Source organism: Protomyctophum parallelum (assembly GCF_964188405.1).
Source record: "Protomyctophum parallelum genome assembly, chromosome: 8".
NCBI lineage: Eukaryota > Metazoa > Chordata > Actinopteri > Myctophiformes > Myctophidae > Protomyctophum > Protomyctophum parallelum.
This window is the reverse complement of record NC_139703.1, coordinates 35,825,192-35,845,961: the sequence shown is the minus strand read 5'-3', so window position 1 is coordinate 35,845,961 and position 20,770 is coordinate 35,825,192. Positions and strand designations below refer to the sequence as shown.

Sequence of the window (20,770 nt, the reverse complement as noted above, 5' to 3'; positions counted from 1 at the left end):
CATTTTATACACTTGTTACACTGAAAATAGCTGATCTACAAGCTCACAAGGTGTTGCGCTGCCTGCGACGCGTTGTGAGCTTATAGATTAGCAAGTGTAAAATAATTTATTACAACGGCATCAAGGCCCGCCGAAATACATTTTAGTCGACTAAATCAACTAGATTTAGTCGACTAAAATCTCACGATATTTAGTCGACTAAAACTGGACTAACTCAAACATTCCAGGTGACTTAAAATGTGACTAAAACTAAATGAAAACTAATAAGAGACTAATGACTAAAACAAACAAAAAAATGTGACGTAAATGACAACTATTTACTAAAACTAAAATCAAACATTGCCGCCAAAAACAAAGATACTTCGTCGTTTGACCAATAAGGATGTGACGCAACCATGCCATTATCCTAATGATATGATAATGTATGCTGATATCATGGCTTTCCCAGCTCGGGGCCAACCAATCAGCGCTGCTCTGCTCTCACCACCTGCTAGGAACAGAATTCCATCATTCCACGCATTCTTATCCCCCCCCCCCCCTTCCTCGTTTACAACCAAGTTAGTCCCGTCAGCCCAGCTACTACTATTGTCTGATCTGCGCGTTACAACAAAACCGTAGAAGAGAGGATCATAATCGGATCGCCCGTTTTTTGTTTCTCTTTTTTTTGCGCGGATTATTATTCCGCGCGGGTTGTTTTATTTATTTCTCTTTTTTTGTGTGCGTGTTATTTATTCGTTCTTTTGTTGTAATATATTTATTACGAGTCTGTGTGTGGATTCCAAAGTGGCGCTTGAAGGAGGAGGAGGAGGAGGAGGAGGTATGTATGTATGTAGGCTATAGATATATAGTCCAGCACGTACAGCGACAACAACAACACACCATTTAAAACTTGTGTTACTACATTGTTGTAGCTGCTTGCTTGCTTTGCCGCTTGTGTTCAACGCTCTCTCTCTCTCTCTCACCCTGACACTTGATCAAGTGTTTATGGAATAGTAATATAATAATGTCTCATTAAGTACACGCAGCACCGTTCATACTGAGAGAGAGAGAGCTACAATCATCAGAGTGATTGAAATTCAACCCGCGCCCATTATGTAAAGAGTTATTGTTTGTTGTTAACTTATGGATTATAATAGTGGACTGCTGCTGCATGGTGTATACTGTATAGTATAGATTTACACTTGATCCGAAAAGACTTGTTTAGAGACATTATCAAATTCAGAGCCGAAGAGTTTGATCAATCCTCAAGGGGGCCCGTCCCCCCCCCGCAGCCCCGCCTCCCCGCACCCCCCCCCCCCCCCCCCGCCGCAGCGCGGAAAAAAATAAGTTGTTTTCGCTGGTACTTTTAAAGCAGCTTCTATAGGCCAATGTCCAAGCCAAGGTGAGGACTTTCAGGACTATATTATTATTATTATATGAGAGAGAGAGAGAGAGAGAGAGAGAGAGGGAGAGAGAGAGAGAGAGGGAGAGAGAGAGAGAGGGAGATATAGAGAGATACGGAGGGGGAGAGAGAGAGAGAGAGAGATCATAGGCGGCGGGTGCGTTTTACCTTTGGGTAATGGGTAGGCTACATAATTGCGTTGGGGGGGAGGCCGCCGCCGCGGATTTATTCATTTATTTATTTCCCAAATGGTCTAAAAATGAGTTCTTTAGCATACTTTTACCAATGAATTAGCCTATACACAGACAGCGACTGATCAGCCTATTTTGGACGATATGGGTCTTTTCTCGAGTCAGTGTGTAGTCTCACTAGTCTGTGGTTAGGTCTCTTTGGTGAATTCTTGATCAGTGTTATTATGTCACGCCTCAAGAACAACTACAAAAGAAACCCGATTAGCACTTTTTAACACCTCTTGGACGGCCGGTGTCTCTCAAGACAGACTGTTGCCTGAGGAACAACAGGGGAGGCGCTGTTTTCCCGAATATTTGACGATGGGATTCTCAGATTGCCGGCGGAGAGGTCCAAAATGTTCGGAATTCCCAGAAAATATGTAATGTAAATGTAAAATGTCCACGAAAATCTTCATGGGGGCCGAAAGGGGCCCTAGGATTCTTCATGGGGGCCATGGCCCCGTGGCCCCCACATACTCTACGTCGCTGATCAAATTAGTTTTTGTGTTAAGAAAACTTGCTATTCACTGATGTTTGTAGGCTATGTTTTACCATCATGTTGTCCATGATGTTATACATGCGGCAGACATAATTAACCTGTGTGAAAATGGCCCGCATGGCGCAGACAAAACACTTGTATTGTGCTGACACTGCGGAGTGTTGTTTAAAAGCCGTTTCGCAGGAGAAATGTAGGGGAAGGTATCTTTGGAATGTTGAGTGGGACGGGTGTAGAAGCGCGAGGGAGAGACGTGCCGCGCGGCGATGGAGCGCGCGTGCATGGTCTGTCCAGAATTCCATTCATTCATATAGACCTAGGCCTACTATAGCCCCGTGTTAATTAACAGTGTAGACTGTTTGATAAATGGTATCTATCCCCGATACGTTCCCTCAGTCACTGGAACGTATCGGGGCTAATAAATGGTCGTTGCGACCAAAGGTCGCACTTATAGTAGTATACAAACCTGCGCTGCAACGCCACGCAATGTAAGTAACGCTCCACACACACACCACGGCACGGAACACTGTTGCCGGGTCTATGCACACAGCCCACAACAAAATGCCTTTCAACCATAGAGTATAAAGAAGGATAGAGACTGAACTGGCGCGAAGCTCCGCCCCCTGCTATCCATGTCAGTGGAAGTTGCTCAGTGGCGTTTTGAAGCACCCGGAAGAGCCTTCTACTTCCGCCTTTTTTCGATTTGGGCGGTGCCCAAAATGCGGAAGTGCAAACGCGCTCAGCGTTAAAGCCCAGCTGCACGGGGTTTCCCAATCATACTTCCACGGGTCCGCCTGCAGTCCCTCCTCTTACCACTAGGGCCCAGTGCTTCAACGTTGGAGAGCCTCACTGGCCCCTTGCTTTCAACACGCTACTTACACACACTACAACCTTAGAGTATATATATTTATAGAGAAGGCACCCAGAGGAAATCTTGAGGCGAAATGGACATAGTGGCCGAATGAAGGTATTGCAGCCTGGCCCCAAACACATGAACTGTCCGTTGACTATCATTGTACATGTTCACGACGCTCGTGCGCGTTCAACGGCAGCGCGTTCATGTGTTTGGGGCCACTCACCATTGCAATCCGTCCCAGAATGCACTCTGTTCCTACCAGGAAGGAGGAGTGAATCCGCCTCATGCGCTTTTGAGCAACTCAATGCAAGTGGATGGGAGGAGAACTCGGGTGTCTTCTCTATAGATATATATATACTCTATGACTACAACTCGCTTACAATTCGTGGACCTGCAACACTGCATCCCGTCTTTCCATTGGCTCCGCCACCATCATTGTTGCCACGTCTATGAAAACAAGCCTGCAAACCCTGACTTTCTACAGCCTACTTAAACACACTACCACTCCCTTACAATACGCGGACCTGGAAACACTGCATCCCGTCTTTCCATTGGATCCCGCAGCTCTGTAGCTGAACTGGGGAAGGGGAGCACTTGATTGCCTTACACACGCTGGCCATGCGGGCGCATTCATATGACTGTGAATGTGTGGCTCCAGGCGGCCCCATAAAGACATCAAGCGCTATTCTCCTGTCACACAGCCAGCAAAACAAGGAAATGTGGCTCGCTCTAGCTACTTTTGTGAATTTAATAGTTTTATGTTTGTAACCGTTTTAGAAAAGCTGAAATGGCTGAGAGGCGTTGGTAGAGCGTGAATTCCGTTTGCGTCCGAGCATAGGCATGGTAACGCCCCGCTTGCCTGTGATTGGCCTACAGACACTGCCTGTCTTGACTGTCCTCAGAGGTGGATATGCTGATGCGAGGTTACTCCGTGGTGGGAAATAATACAAGGAGTATGGTATGATACAAGAGAATGCTAACTTGTAAGTTTTATTTTTGTAGAAGAGGCAAACTAATATTGTTTATGCCGTTTGCTTTGATGGAATAATTGAATGAACATGCACGCCATAATATGATTTGATTTGGGTGTGTTTGTGTTGATTATTGTGTAATTTGTTTGTATGTGAAAACTTAAAACATTATTGTACTATAAAAAGGTCTATTTTCCCTTCATCTTTATCCTTTTTAGTGTAATAGTATTAGTATACTATAATTAGATTAATACATCATAATCAACACTAACACTTTATTTAGAACACACCCAAATCAAATCATAGTACATGATTTAGTACACGTATGAAGTTAGGCTCCATTCTGTCGCGCGTGCCAAGCTGTCATTCTCTTGTAGCCTATTATTTATTTCTCAATCTCACCACGGAGTAACCTGCATCTCGGAGGACAGTCAAGACGGGCAGTGTCAGTAGACCAATCACAGGCAGGCGGGGCGTTACCATGTCTCAGCCATGCCTATGCTCGGACACAAGATTCACTCGTTGGAGATGGTAAACTTAACATGTCCAGGTGCTCCTTCGGTCACAACGGAACACTGAGATTATGAGTATGAGTATGAATACGTGTCTAAGCACTCACTCGTCAAATAATACACGTATATACTGCCTACACCAGTGTTTTTCAACCAGTGGTCCACGAGGGCGGTTCCAGGTGATCCCCAGCTAAATGATGGAGAACGTTGGCAATCAAGAGTCTATATACTTTAGAGAATGTAGAAGAATTATTTTGTTCAACGTTAACGTTTAAACGATAACATATAGGTCTAGTCTTGCTTATATACACTAATGCCCAATTGCAACATGATATTGCCTCTATATGACTTGTCTTATATAATGTTGTATAGGCACGTGAGTGAGTGAGTGAGTGAGTGACAGAGAGGCTAGCTGTCTCCTTTGTCACTTTTCCAACGTTTGCTGCAGTCTTGGCACAAGAACAAACTTTCAACCATGTCTAAGCGTTTACGGGACAGAGAACTGTTTACTGCATCTCGTGGCTCGGACTTGGCACTCTGGTGTGTAATGTTGGTGACTGACCCCGGGTTATTTCTGGGACTTTCTTGCTTTTGCGCACTCATTTTAACCTATGTAGACTTGAGGCCGATTCTAAATAAAAAAAGTTTTCTGAAAACCCTATGTTTCTATGTCAGTGGTTTTCAAACTATTTCATGTCAAGGACCCCAAGAAATATATGTAATTGGCCACCGACCCCCCCCCCCCCCCCCCCATCTGAAAATATGTTGTTCCAGGGACCCCCCACCCCCAGAAGCAAAGATATGAGTTAAAAACGTTTGCTCTGAGAGACTATATATTCAAAGTTTAGCGCCACATTTTCAAGATTTTTCCAAAAATGGCAGATCTACAAGCTAAAAAAATAGCAGACCTTCAAGCTTGTAGATCTGCTACGAGCTTGTAGATTTGCTATTTTTCAATATCTAAAAGTGCCTAGTTAAAACACCAAAAGGGGTTCCTCCAGCCCTGGTTAAAGACATGTATACAGACACCAGTTAAAATAATCGAGGCATAAAACAGTGATGTGTTTGTGAAACAATAGTGACCACAAAGTGTTCTTTTGTCCCGCCATCATCACAGGTAACCATGGAGACACCACTGGATGTCCTGTCAAGAGCAGCGTCGTTAGTTCACGCAGATGACGAGAAACGTGAGTTTATTTGTGCACGTGACGTGCTCATATTCATGTGTGCGCGCGCTGGATGATAGCTGGCTGTTCATCAGAAAGCATTAAGCGTTATCCATAGTCTGGATGTGAGGTGACCACCGCCCCAGCCCTTCTCTCTGTTTTTACTCACCACCGCTCAACGTTATTTCAGCTCCGGTGGTCACCTCACCACCGAAGCGGTGGTCACCTCACCACCGAAAATCCAGACTATGAATGAGCCTTGAGGGATAGGAATTGAGCATTTGAGATAGGGGCGCTCAGAGAGAGATTGCCATTTAGTGTGTTAGCCTATATATTTTTGTCTCTGCTCTCTAGCTGTCTGGCCCTGTGTCGTCTGGGTGTATAGCCTAAGAATGAAACTCTCGTAGATGTAGTATAAAACACGACTTTATCGCAAACTACGGATACTAATAAATTGCACAAGCACATGGACAGCCTCTCTTAACATTTGGGGCATCAGGGTAAGCAGTAAGCACCTTATATTTTGTGTTTTGTATAAGGCTACATGTTCAGAGTTGCAGGGGGCTCAGCGGGGGTCTCTCCAACATCCACAGGGGATAGGAAGGGGGTTTAGACTCTCGTATAGATTGGAAATGTCAAAATCTACGAGAGAGTGTATATACTGTGCATATATACTCCGGACCAATACCGCCGCTTTGCATTATCGTTACATATCCATAAAGTATGCTCCAGCACAGCACAGTTCCGCATGGGCCTGCGTCTGTCTCAACCAGACAAAAGATGTCTTTGTTCTGGCTTCCATGTTGTTGACACATAGGCAAATGAGACCAACCACGTTTTCAACGGCCATCAACAGTGCTGTTTAATCAGCCAGCTTGTGTTAACCTCCTACATTGACTAAACAGGCAGGTGTTTAGTTTCTCTCTCTCTCTCTCTCTGGTGCTCTGTCTTCATTTCTATCTCTGTAGGCTATGTCTCACCATCCGTCCTTCTTGCGCTTTCTGTCCAATTCCTTCTCCCACATACTCTCTCGATGTCTTATCTCATCGTCTCTCTCTCTACACTTTGTCTGTCTGTCTGTCTCTCCTCTCCTCTCCTAATGTCTGAGGTAGGTTTTGGTGCTGCTGCTGAAGGAAGAATTCCTTCCGAGATCAAGTAGAAAAATGGCAAATCTGTCCCAGCAGGCTTCTTCTTCTCCACAGCCAGCAGCATGGAGTCCTACAGTACACTCTGTCTGAACAATGAACACTCAATCTATTCCTAATGGATATAGTCCTTACTCCTTAGCGATGTATTTAAAAAACGTTTGCTCTGAAAGAATATATATTCAAAGATTTTCTAAAATAGCAGACCTACAAGCTCGTAGCGCGGCACTTGTTTTTGATCGTTTGTGAGTAAGTGGTGCATTAATTTGCGAGTGATTAACAGGCTCTAATATTGTAACTCCAGTCAAGGGAAGTGTTAACTGTTGGTTTTGTCAGAATGAGAAAATCAATGTTCTCCAAGTTGAGTTCCAGACAGGAGTTTAAATGGTTGTTTTAACAGGGACAGTCAGTTTTGCAGATGGTGCTGTATGTCTTTTGTAAGCCTTTGCATAGATTGGCTGTGGCAGTTCATAGCTGTGACAGTTCTAATGCGTTGCATTTAGAGCTATATGTTACCAATACAAAGGCGGGTTGTGTCATTAGAAAGCCTACCACACGTACTGCATAAACGGTACTTTTTGGCCAAAAAAGGGATTACCGCCTTCTTTGTGAGAAGCAAAAACGTTATTTTTATTTACGCTAAATACGAGCGGCTGGTCTGCATTTATGCGAGCCCCGAAAGTCAACATAGCTCTAAATGCAACGGCATATAGAGCTATGGACCAGAGCTATAGGTTTAGCCGAATATCAGCTTCCTTAGCAACTCTGAGTAAAATGACATGGGAGCTCCCTCCCTCCCTCGCTCCCCTGCTGTGTTTTTGTTTTTTTCCTCCTTGCTGATGTCACTTTTTTGTTGTGGGTTGTGCATGGCCCCTTTGTCTAACAACAATGACCTCGACCAGTTTCCATAATAGAGCAGAAGACACAGCCAGCCAACCAACCAGCCAGCTAAATACTATACCAGTTAAGTTAGCATGTTTGCCAACTAAACACTCACTCAGTCAGTCAAAGCCAAAGCAGCCATTGTTGATTTAGGAATTTTGAAGTTTGTTTTTAACTTATAACAAACCTTTGGAATGCCTGGGTAATACTTTACTGGCAAAGCACATGCTATACTCTTCTAGAGCGAGAGCCTGTAGAGCGTCGCAGTCCCGCCCCCTTTCATGACGACGACAGGACTAGGAAATAATTCCCCATGCATGTTTCCCATAGTCATTTCAGTGCAATCGTGACAACAAACAAATAATTACAAAGAAGAAAAACAACAAAAGAAAAGTGTTGTAACCTGCCCTTTTTTTCTTCTAATTATTTGTTCGGCCCATCAAATAATCATTTGTCACGATCCGAGTTGGCTTTTGTTTGAGGCTTGCATGTCTTTAAATAAAATTCATATTGGGGGGAAATGAATGGCGAACGCTCTAACTAAGTAAGTGGTCACAACAACCATAGACATAATAAAGGCTAGATGGCTCACGGGCCGGCAGAGTCTCTGACGTAGTTCACCCGACGGCTATCTTGCTGAGGGTCTACACTACAGTACAGTATGTTCTATGGCAGCTCAAACAAAAATAGCCATAACTCCCTCAAATCTTGACGGATTTACAAACGGGTTGGTTTATTACAAACGTTGTCAACGTGGCTATGATCTGCTTATCTGCTTAATTCTGTTTTGTATATGAACGTCGTATGAAAGCATGTAAGTATGCAGACGTCTATGACGTTTATAACAAACCAAACCGTTTGAAAATCGGTTGAAAATTTAGCAAGTTATGGTTATTTAAAAAGTACATGCCCCGTAAACACAATGTTATGCTGCCCCGAGGTAAGATGGCAGCCACGTAGTGACCTCTCCTTTCCTTCCATGCCATGCCGGAAGGCAGCATTCAGGAGAATTGCTTTTCCCCCCCTAATTCTCCTGAACTTGAACAGTATTTTACGTTGAACAAATTTGTTTAGAAATCCATGTCGTACACACCGCATCTCCACTAGTTAAAAGAGTGCTGGGTTGCGCCCAGAAAATAGCTGATCTACAAGCTCTCAACGCGTCACAGCACGACACGTTGTGAGCTTGTAGATCTGCTATTTTCGGTCCAAAAGTGCCCTCTCACGGGATTTCAGCCCCCTGCCTCTCTAACGCTCTCTGCACGTCCCTGCTATAGTCGGTCTTTTGTTCTTAACAGGAACCAGTACAAGGTGTTGGGTTGAGATCTCTCTCTCTGCTAAAGGCCTTTCTACTCTACCTCTGTACATGTACACGCAGTCACACACAAACATGAATGTATGAACACAATGAATACACACATTTCCTGCTTGTTTTTTTTTTAAACACACACACACACACACACACACACACACACACACACACACTCTCTCTCTCTCTCTCTAAAGGGGGCTCTTACCTAACACTCTCTCTGTCTCTCTCGCTTGTTTTCTCTCCATTTGTCCCTTATTGTTTCCATGGTGTGTTCAAACATCGCCAAGTATAGCCCGTTAAACCTGGGGCAGAGTTAGACAGAAAACTGTACCGTTTTCTGTACCCAAGCCTTGCCCTGACAAGTAAGGCTTGGCCAAATCTGACCCTGAGTGCACTGGTAGCAAGTCAATCCGTGGGGTAGTAAGAAAGCAAGTGTTTTTAGTTCTACATTGTCTAAATTAGTGTAACATTACCTATATAAGTAGGGCTAAATGTGGTCCAATTTCTGTCAACATCTGCCTTAAAGCAGCTATAACATGCATTTTAAAACAGTTAATGTTTAATATCATATTGACTATGTTCCTCAAACCTATTTCTAATGGTTTGAGCCTCAATCACCACTCTGATATAACCAGTCCATGGCATTTCTTTTTTTGCTTCTGAAGCCGTTTTAGCTGCAGTACCACAATGTCCTGAGGTGGTGCATATATGCAACTTATTTAATATTTGAGTCATTATAATACTGATGCTAGATAAACACAGGCTTGTTTCCATTCCATCCCAGCTTGGAAAATCAACAATGGCGGACATTGTAAACAAAGTAGAAATGCAAATTTGGAACTGAAGACTGAAGAGAGGGAGGGATTATACAAAGTAGGGTGACATTGATGACATCACAAATACGACCAAATCAGTTGAGCTGTCCTGAGAGCAATTTCCATAAACGCCCCTACTGTATATGATGAGAAATCCTGATTTCCTTCAAAATTGCATATTTGTGCGGATAGAAAATAAACAGGGGAGCTCAAAAACACAAACAAATTGAAAAAGTTTAATTGTATGTTTTAGGTTGTGTGTGTGTGTGTGTGTGTGTGTGTGCGTGTGCGATGGGCTCAAATGTTGTCCAGATCTTTCACAAACAATGTTATGCGCGCGCGCGTGCACAGCCACACACACACACACACACACACACAATATGACGACACTTTGGTCTAGGTGCAGAGCAGCACTGTATTCCATCCTGGATGGGACGTTGTAATGTGAGCTGAGCGTCATGCCTTTGGTTTGGGTGTGAGCCTGTGAGGTCAGGTGTAGTGGTGGAGTTGGGGGGGGGGGGGGGGGGGGGCATGTCATCTTAAACCTCTTGAGCTGAGCGTTGAGCTGGGAGGAGTGTCTGTCTGTCTGTCTGTCTGTCTGTCTGTAAATGGTGAATTTATATAGCGCCTTTATCCAAGGCGCTTTACATAGATTACATTCACCCATTCACACACTCATACACCGATTGCGGCGGAAACCATGCATGGTACAAACCAGCACATCGAGAGCAATTAGGGGTTCAGTGTCTTGCCCAATAAGGACACATTGGATGACCTGCTCTACCTCCTGAGCCACATTCGCGTCTGTCTGTCTGTCTGTCACTCACAACGTGGAGCGAAGCGACGCGTTGTGAACTTGTAGATCTGCTATTTTCAGCCTGCAAGTGTAAAATTACTTATACTGGATCTCTTGTCCACTAGTCCCTTCCTGACATTTTAGTCTAGTTTTTATTTGTTGACGTCTTAGTTTTAGTCATCATAGCTTATAGTATTCATTTCGTTTTCCTCAGTGAAAAAAGGTATACAGTGGACGAACATTTTTCGGCTTAGTTTTAGTCGACGAAATCAACACCGCTGAACAGTGACAATAATAATATGATACGGATGGTATCCAGGCCCAGGGGTAGAAGAGGACACACAGTCAAAATCCCTTTCTTTTCCGGGTCAGTTTTCTACACCCTTTCATAAATAGATAAATGAAACCCCTCAGGATCTTTCTGTGCTCGACCTCCTCCTCCCATCTGGTTTATGTCAGTCTGTCCTCCTGGAGAAAACGGTTTGTATATAATCCTCCCGGTCATTCCAGTCTTATCTGCATTAGAAGAAGGAAATCTGTAGAAATAGTCAAATCTGATTACATTATACTTAAACATTTCGCACACATTTTCAGAATTTGTCTGTCTCCTTTTTTCAGTTTTTCCGTGTCCACGTCCTTTGTCCACCTCTACACTGATATCTCTCAGTCTCCACCAAAACACTGTGTGGGGATCTACAAGCTCACAGCGTGTTGTGGTCAGTGTGGCTTTTGGCAGCACATTTTGATTTTATCTCTTCGATAGTTTTCATTTAGTTTCGGTCACATTTTAGTCACCTGGAATGTTTTAGTGTTAAGTCTAGTTTTAGTCGACTATAAGTGTCATAATATTTTAATCTACAGTTGATTTAGTCGACTAAGTGTATTTCGGCGGTCCTTGATGTCGTAATGACTGAATTTACACTTGCTGAAAATAGCAGATCTACAAGCTCACAGCGTGTCGCATTGTGGGCTTGTAGATCTGCTATTTTCAGCATGCAACCAAGTGTAAAATGACTAGCTGGGATCTCTTGTCCACTAGTCCCTTCATAACATTTTAGTCTAGTTTTTATCTGTTGACGAAATTGTCAATATATTTTGTCATCATAGCTTAGTTTTCATTTAGTTTCCATTTAGTTCAGTGGAAATAGGTAGTCGACGAACTTTGTTCGTCTTAGTTTTAGTCGCCAAAAACAACACTGTCCACCTCTACGCTAATATCTCCAGTCTCCACCAAAAAAGAAAAGTGGGGATCTACAAGCTCACAGCGTGTTGTGGAACTTGTGGTGCAACGCGGTGTGGGCCTGTAGATCTGCTATTCCACTCAGAAATAGGGACCCAATGCAGGCTTCATGTCATTGTTGAAATGGTTTTCCTTTCCAAGGTGCCGGAGGAATCTATGACAATTTCAAAATTTCTTTTCTACTTCTGATTGTTCGGATGTCATGTTTCTGGTCGTCAATACATACATTAAAGGGACACTTCACCCTTTTTGCTAAAAAATATATGTTAATGACCACTGAACTCCACTATGCTGTGAAACAAAAGAGGATCATGTGGATCTGTGGGGATCCACGTGGATCTGGGACAGTGTTTTGAGCTATTTTCAGCAAGTGTAAAATCAGTCATTATGACGGCATCAAGGCCCGCCAAAATACATTTTAGGAATGTTTTAGTGTTAGTCTAGTTTTAGTCGACTAAATGTCATAAGATTTTAGAATTTTTAGTCGACTAAATCTACAGTTAATTTAGTCGACTAAAATTATAAAATCTTATGACATTTAGTCGACTAAAACTAGACTAACACTAAAACATTCCCGGTGACTAAAATGTGAGAATTTGCTGCCAAAAACAACCCTGTATCTATATCCATGGAGAAATGTATTAAAGGGACACTTCACCCTTTTTGCAAAAAAATATATGTTAATGACGTTTAGAAGCTTTAGAACACTTTCCCGGGGGTCTTTATGTGTGTAATATGTGGTTTTAGATATTTTAGATTGTATCAGTGAGCCCAGTGTCTCTGATGTCATGGACACTGAGATCACTTACTTCCTGGACTACACGTGGTCTCAGTAAGACAGACCTACCCTATCCACAAGGAGGAGCAGTGCACCAGTAGTATTATGGGAATTGTAGTCCAGGAAAGAAGTGAGACCAGTGTCCATGACATCAGAGACACTGGGCTCACTGCTACAATCTAAAATATCTAAAACCACATATTACACACATAAAGACCCCCGGGAAAGTGTTCTAAAGCTTCTTTATCATTGGGCGAACTCATTACCAATCACAGAGTCAATTTTCATTTCTATGCTGATGATACCCAACTATATCTCTCTGTGGCTCCAGATGATCCCTGTGCTTTAGACCCGCTGTTGACCTGTCTGTCTAGCATCAAATGTTGGATGAGTGAGAACTTTCTCAAGCTAAATGAGAAGTTAAAAAGCTAAAAACAGAAGTTCTCATAATCGGTTCTAGTGAGCAGAAAGAATCAATAATAAGCAGACTTGGCAACCTGACTGTAGAAAGTAGCAGTACAGTAAAGAACCTGAGGGTTATTATTGATTCTGAATTAAATTTTAATTCACACATTAATCATGTTACCAAGATTGCCTTTTTTCACCTTAGAAATATTGCACGAATCAGAGCCTATTTGTCCTTGGACGATGCAAAAACGCTAATCCACGCCTTTGTTTTTTCTCGGCTTGATTACTGCAATGCACTTTTTTCAGGACTGCCTAAGAAAACAACTGACAGATTACAACTTGTCCAAAATGCAGCAGCCAGAGTTTTAACTATAGAACTAAGATGAGAGAACATATTACTCCAGTTTTGGCATCACTGCACTGGCTTCCGGTTGTTTTTAGGATTGATTTTAAAATTATTTTACTTGTCTATAAAGCTCTCAATGGTCTCGCACCTTCCTACCTACCTTCCTGCCTAAATATGTCCCAAACCACCCCCTAAGGTCTTCCACTGCTGGCCTACTCGCTTTGCCTAAAAAAATACGGGGAAGCAGCTTTTTGCTTCTACGGGCCGTCGGCATGGAACAAGCTCCCACTGTACCTTCGTCAGGCAGCCTCTGTAGACATTTTTAAAGCTCAGCTCAAGACCCACTTCTACAACATTGCTTTTAATTGATCTTTTATTTTTAATTTTTTGTTATTCATGTCCTCACTGTATTGCATTACTGCTTGTTTTTTAATGTCGTTGCCTTGCTTTTCTTTTATTCTCCATTGTTCTGTAAAGCACTTTGAGCTGCATTTCATGTCATGAAAGGTGCTATACAAATAAAGTTTTATTATTATTATTATTATTAAACGTCATTAACATATATGTTTTTGCAAAAAGGGTGAAGTGTCCCTTTAATACATTTCTCCATGGATATAGATACAGGGTTGTTTTTGGCAGCAATTCTTTCTTTTAGTTTTAGTCACATTTTAGTCACCGGGAATGTTTCATTGTTAGTCTAGTTTTAGTCGACTAAATCAACTGTAGATTTAGTCGACTAAAAATTCTAAAATCTTATGACATTTAGTCGACTAAAACTAGACTAACACCAAAACATTCCTAAAATGTATTTTGGCGGGCCTTGATGCCGTCATAATGACTGATTTTACACTTGCTGAAAATAGCTCAAAACACTGTCCCAGATCCACGTGGATCCCCACAGATCCATGTGATCCTCTTTTGTTTCACAGCATAGTGGAGTTCAGTGGTTTGTTTCACAGCATAGTGGAGTTCAGTGGTTTGTTTCACAGCATAGTGGAGTTCAGTGGTTTGTTTGTTTCACAGCATAGTGGAGTTCAGTGGTTTGTTTGTTTCACAGCATAGTGGAGTTCAATCTCTCCAGGAAGGAAGTTCCATAGCCTGCTGTATTGTGTCAGACAGACAGACATGCATGGACTGTATACATGAAATGGTACATTCACTATACAGACTGAACTGTTGTTTGCTTGCCCCCAATACCATTCCGTGTGTGTGTGTGTGTGTGTGTGTGTGTGTGTGTGTGTGTGTGTGTGTGTAAAATAAACTCAACATGGTGCATGCCTTTAGATGTCGTGTGTGTCTGTATTATCTGTCCTTATCTATTGCCCTCTTAAACGACGGTGGTGCATGGCAGACACTGATGTCATCCACTCAAGTTTGTTTGATCAATAATTTACTGTGGGGGGTGTGTGTGTGTGTGTGTGTGTGTGTGTGTGTGTGTGAGGGTGTGTGTGTGCGCGCGCGCGCGCGCGCACGCACGCACGCACGCGCGCACGCACGCACGCACGCACGCACGCACGCACGCACGCACATGCCCTGTAGTTCAAGGATTCTACACCAGATAAATCTCCTGGATTATCAGTGAGGCCTTTATCACTGGTCTAAATGTTCTCACAGCAGAGTTGACAGAGTTAAAAACCCATTTAGACCTAAATCCTGACAGTTTTCTGAAAAACCCTATGTTTCTGTGTCAGTGGTTCTCAAACATTTTCATGTCAAGGACCCCCAACTATATATGTAATTGGTCGCCGACCCCCATCTGAAAATATGTTGTTCCAAGGACCTCCCCAGAAGCAAAGATATAGTTAACTAGAACTGCACTCTCTCGCCACAAATGGCCTACTAGTGCGCAAACAGAGCGTGCAAGTACTGTTGTGCCAGGAGGACTTCAACTATTTCATGGGATCATGACACCAATTTCCACCAAAAGCTTATCAGACGCTAATATGGTATTGGTTCTTGGAAACGCCCCAGCCACTGCGTTAGTTTTACTGAGGTTAGGTTTAGGTATAGTTTACTGAGGTTAGGTTTAGGTATAGTTTTACTGAGGTTAAGGTTAGGGTTAGGTATAGTTTTACTGAGGTTAAGGTTAGGGTTAGGTTTAGGTATAGTTTTACTGAGGTTAGGTTTAGGTATAGTTTAACTGAGGATAGGGTTAGGTTTAGGTATAGTTTTACTGAGGTTATAGGGTTAGGTATAGTTTTACTGAGGTTAGGGTTAGGTATAGTTTTACTGAGGTTAAGGTTAGGGTTAGGTGTAGGCTGTCAATCACAGCGACTGGCCAGTCACAGCGCGCCATTTACTCAGGGGGGCATCGCCATTTACTCAAACGTGAAGCGAATACCATATTAGCTTATCTGAGGGATCAATCCACCAGGAGCGGAAGGTTATAATTACATTTCTTATGGCGGAGCGTTCCCGCCAAAAGCAGTAAGTCGGTTAATACAGCCAATTGAATCTGTCGAGGGTGGGCCAATTGAATCTGTCGAGGGTGGGCCAAGTTGGCCCAACTTGCGCTCTGATTGCTCTGATCAGCGACGGCACCAAAAATACACGATCCCTGATTGGCGAAGGTGTCACCGACATACGCAGCTGAAAAAAGTACTTGCGCCGCTCTGCTCGTGCAAGTACTAACTGGGTGGAGCATGCATTTCCAACTTGCCGGATGGTAACCGCAAGGTTGCCAGTTCGAACCCTGTGGGCTCCCCCAGAGTTAGTTTTGAAGTGTCCTTGAGCAAGACACTGAACCTGTAATTGCTCCTGATGTGCTGGTTGATGCCTTGCATGGTTTGTGTGTGAATGTGTGTGTGTGTGAATGTAATGCACAATCGATGTAAAGCGCCTTGGATAAAGGCGCTATATAATTGCACCATTTACCATTTGCATCTTTCCAAGTAGGCCAGTGCCCAACGGGGCACTAGCTCTTGTTTGTTACAATAAATCGTTAATGAACTTTGACGTGAGTCTTTCTGACTGAACAATATTTACAAGGGACTTTACAGGAGAACAATCAAAGTCACTTCTAATGAGCAGACTTGGCAACACTTCAACCAATACGCTGTAATGACAATGGCCCGGTTTCCCAAAGGACACCTCTTACACCATGGTGTAAGAAGTGATGATGCACATGCTCAGTTGCTCCTCTAGGCCAGTGTTTCTCAACCTATGTACCGCGGCACTTTACTGTGCCTTTGATTTGTCCAGGTGTGCCTCGAGATTTTGACCGAAAGTAACACTAGCCCTCCCCCCACAAAGCGATAGCTAGGCGTCCTATGGTTGCGTCGTTGTTTTTGTCACACGTCTAAATAGACGTGCGAAAACAACATGACGACGGAACAAAAGACTCTAACGACCATCGGCCATAGAAATGTTAATCGCCTGGCAACTTTACTGTATAAATGGGGCACAGACATGGCATTCACATTGTACAGCTACTACAAGATGGAACCAGCAGCAAAGAAGAGATGCATCCAGAAGACGCTACATTTCGTTCCCTCCAGAAAGACACCACCAGAACCCGACAGCACCGCCGTGTCACCTGCATCTGATGACGGCACAGTAAGCGCTCCCTCGCCGCCGGGGGGAACGGCGACTACTACCAACGCAATGCCTACAAAGAAAGCCCCTGCCAGACTGTACCGTGATGATTACATGAAGTTTGGCTTCACGTTTACTGGGGATACAACGTACCCGATTCCGCTGTGTATAGTTTGTGGATTCAAGCTTGAAAACAGCGGCATGGTTCCGAGTAAACTGAAGCGCCACCTTGATACCAATCATGATGAACTCGCTACAAAGGACAAACACTTTTTCATGAGCTTGAAAGAAAAAAAAGGAGAAAGACACAACGAAGCAGGCAAGTCTCTTGATACGCAGTACCACTAAGACTTCTGAAAAAGGTCTGGAATTAAGCTACCAAATCGCAGAGATGTTGGCACAGTTAAAAATTCCACATACATTGGCAGAAACAGTAATAGCCAGAGCATTCAAACTCGTGGGGGGTGTGGGCTTGGTGCCAGCAGATCTTGCAAAGGAATTAGCAAATGTGCCGCTCTCAGATAGCACAATTGGGCGACGCATTGAAGAAATGTCTGCAGACATCGAGAGTGTTGTCATACACAAAATGATGACGAGTGGTAAATTTGCACTGCAAGTGGATGAATCAACAGATATAAGTGGACACGCACAGCTGTTGGCAAACGTGAGATTCATTGATTGTGACGTGGATGGTGACTTCATCAGAGAGAATTACCTGTTTTGCAAACAACTACCTGTCAAACATATTTACTTTTCTTTTTATCAATTATTTTTTACGATTTTCTTTGTACAAAAGTGCTCAAGTTTAAAATGTCAGAATGGTAAACCTGAGGCCTATACCATTGCGTGGCACATCTATGCACGGAATGTCTATGTTCACAGGCTTCTGTGTGCGGCCTAGAGGAGCAACTGAGCATGGACATCATCACTTCTTACACCATGGTGTAAGAGGTGTCCTTTGGGAAACCGGGCCAATATCTCTGGAGAGTCAATGATTTAAAAAATGAATAACCAAAAGCAGAGGCCTGGACCCCTCGCAGCCCACCTTAGCATATATTGAACCCTGAGAAGAGAGGCCTGGACCCCTCGCAGCCCACCTTAGCATATATTGAACCCTGAGTGTATCATGGAGAGAGGAATTACAGCCCCTGGCTGTATCTTTTACTCCCGTCAGCTCCTCATACAGCCCATTGCCACCATTCCCTTATCCACCCTCCTTTTGGGTCTTTTCCAATTCAGGAGAACTAACTCTTGTGCCCTGTCTGCATCAATGACACACACACACACACACACACACACACACACACACACACACACACACACACACACACACACACACACACACACACACACACACACACACACACACACACACACACACACACACACACACACACACACACACACACACACACACACACACACACACACACACACACACACACACACACACACGGCTGTTGTTGGAAAGCCAGTTAGGGTCCACTGGGTGGCCATTAAGGTCAATCCTTGTCAGAAGGCCAGAGGTCAGAGTGCAAGTCACAAGACTAAACATTATCAGCTCTTGTTTTTTTTACATAGCAGTAATAGTTTATTTTCTACACAAGGGGCTCCATCTTGCGCCACCCTTATGCCTCAACGTATTTGCCATTTGTTACTGTTCGAGACATTGGGAGCTTGTAGATCAGCTATTTGAACTATTTCAAAAGGTTTTTTTAAATAGTAAAAAATGGCAAACTAATTTAGGGATAAGGTTTAAGGGGTGGCGCAAGATATAGCCCAAAGTGTTTAGGCAGTATTTTGACACTTTTCAGTATAATGCATTTAAATATTGTTTTGGGCTTGTTGGTTTCTGCTTTTAGCCAATCATTCTCCTTTCTTCCCTATCTAGTATTAACATGATGTTGTGCTAAGTTAACGGCTCGATATGAGCTGATAACACCACAAGGATCTGTCAGTGTTTTGTGCTTATTGTTCGTTATCAATCATCAATGTTTTGTTTTTAATGCCATTTGAATCAATGATCACAACTGAGTGATCTATCCAGGACAGACGATTGAAAGTGTAGTCATCTTGTCAAGAGCACATCACAACATCAGCCTAAAGGGCAATCCATACTGTCTCCGACCACCGAACTTTTCGTTGGAAAGATCAGACTTAAATTTTTTCTCCGAAGTAGAGTTCGAAGAGTCACAACATCTGGGAGTGCAGCTTTCAGAACAAAAATTCGGAGGAATGCGTTTCAGAAGTTGCGAGTGACGTCATGTTGTAGTTGTACCGGAGCTTTCCGACGAAAAGTTTGATGGTCGGAGACAGTATGGACTGCCCTTTAAAGGACAACTTTAGTTTTTTTCAACCAAGGTTCATGTTTTAGGTTGTTATTAGAGAAAGTAAAAGATGAGTGCTATTTTTTTCATTTGCTGCTTTCTTTCGTTTTAGGGATTTTAGCTGTTTTTGACAGGGGGGCGGGGGCATTCGAGCATGGGGCTAAATATGTGTTTTTCCCGTGATCTTTTGTGGCCAGATGTAATTTCTTGGGGTCTAGTAGGACTATAGTAAATAATATAAACTTTTGTAAAGAAATACATATTTAGCCCCAAGCTCGAATGCCCTCGCCCCCTGTCAAAAACAGCTACAATCCCTAAAACAAAAAAAGGAGCAAATGAAAAAATATATATATACACTCATCTTTTACCTTCTCTATTAACCTAAAATTCTAACCTTGGTTGAAAAAAACTAAAGTTGTCCTTTAAGCCGGACACCACTTCTTCAGAAACATTTTGCGGTCATATAGCTTGCCCTTTTTAATGAGCTTGGATTTGAATGCAAAAGTGCATTCCTTACATTTTGGCCCTGAGCTGACATTGTTTAAGGACCCCCCCCCCCCCCATGCAGTCTAATCCATAATAATGCAGTCCCAGAAAATGCCACGCATCGGTATGCCTCCTGCCAGCTCCACACGGCCCTGTGGGTCTCCTCGGAGGCATGTAGGCATGCACGCATGCTTGGCATTCCTCTCATTTTGATAGCCGTCGCCATAGTTACGCCATAGTTATGGAGAAACGTGTGATACCTCGTAAAAGTAAACACGCACTATACTGCCAAAACATTGTTTATTATCACGACAATCGAGTCGACCTTAACCCATTTAGACATGAGGACGATTCTACAAATGTCTGACGATTCTACTAAACCCTATGTTTCCATGTCAGTCGTTCTCAAACATTATTTTCATGGACCCCCAGAAAATATATGTAATTGGCCACATCTGGCCCCCATCTGAAAATATGTTGTTCCAGGGACCCTCCAGAAGCAAAGATTTGAGTTTAAAAAAAATCGCTCTGAAAGAAAATATTCAAAGGTTTGCGGCACATTTTCACGATTTTTCAAAAATAGCAGAACTACAAGCTACAGGCTCATGGCGCGGCCCCGAGTGCCGCGCTATGAGCTTGTAGATCTGCTATTTCTCAATAGCTAAAGTCTCAATGCTTAAAAACTCCAAAAGGGGTTCCCGTTCAGTATGGGTTAATGATATTCTGCTAAATTTTATCATAAATCAACTGTATCCTTGGGGGCAAAACGGAGGATATGTCCCTCAAATCAAGGTGTAAAATATAAATGTTAAAGGTACAGGCACAACATCTAGTTGAAAAGTTACCCGATTCATATTTAGTAAGCCACTAAGCAATGGTATCCCTGGCTGAAAGTACTTGATCTACATGCTCAACAACACCGTCGCAGTGTGATGCGTTGTGTGATTGTAGAATGGCTATTTTTGGCACAGGATGCATGATGTCTTGTCCAGTGTGTGTCCACACAGTCGATCTTTGAAAAGACATCTTTGTCTGTAGTCTGCAGAAGACGTTCAAATGGAATTTGTCGACTACACAGTATATGACGTG

The 20,770-nt window shown here is 43.1% G+C and overlaps 1 protein-coding gene across 1 annotated transcript in view; it reads left to right on the top strand.

Annotated features, from left to right (window-relative positions):
* The first annotated feature begins 741 nt into the window (after positions 1 to 741).
* vgll4b (vestigial-like family member 4b) overlaps positions 742 to 20,770 on the top strand; it is a 77,987-nt gene continuing 57,958 nt past the window's right edge. Inside the window, 2 exon segments of the mRNA XM_083772211.1 lie at positions 742 to 817; positions 5,564 to 5,633. Coding sequence (XP_083628337.1) covers positions 5,570 to 5,633 — 64 coding nt within the window. The 5' untranslated portion in view covers positions 742 to 817; positions 5,564 to 5,569.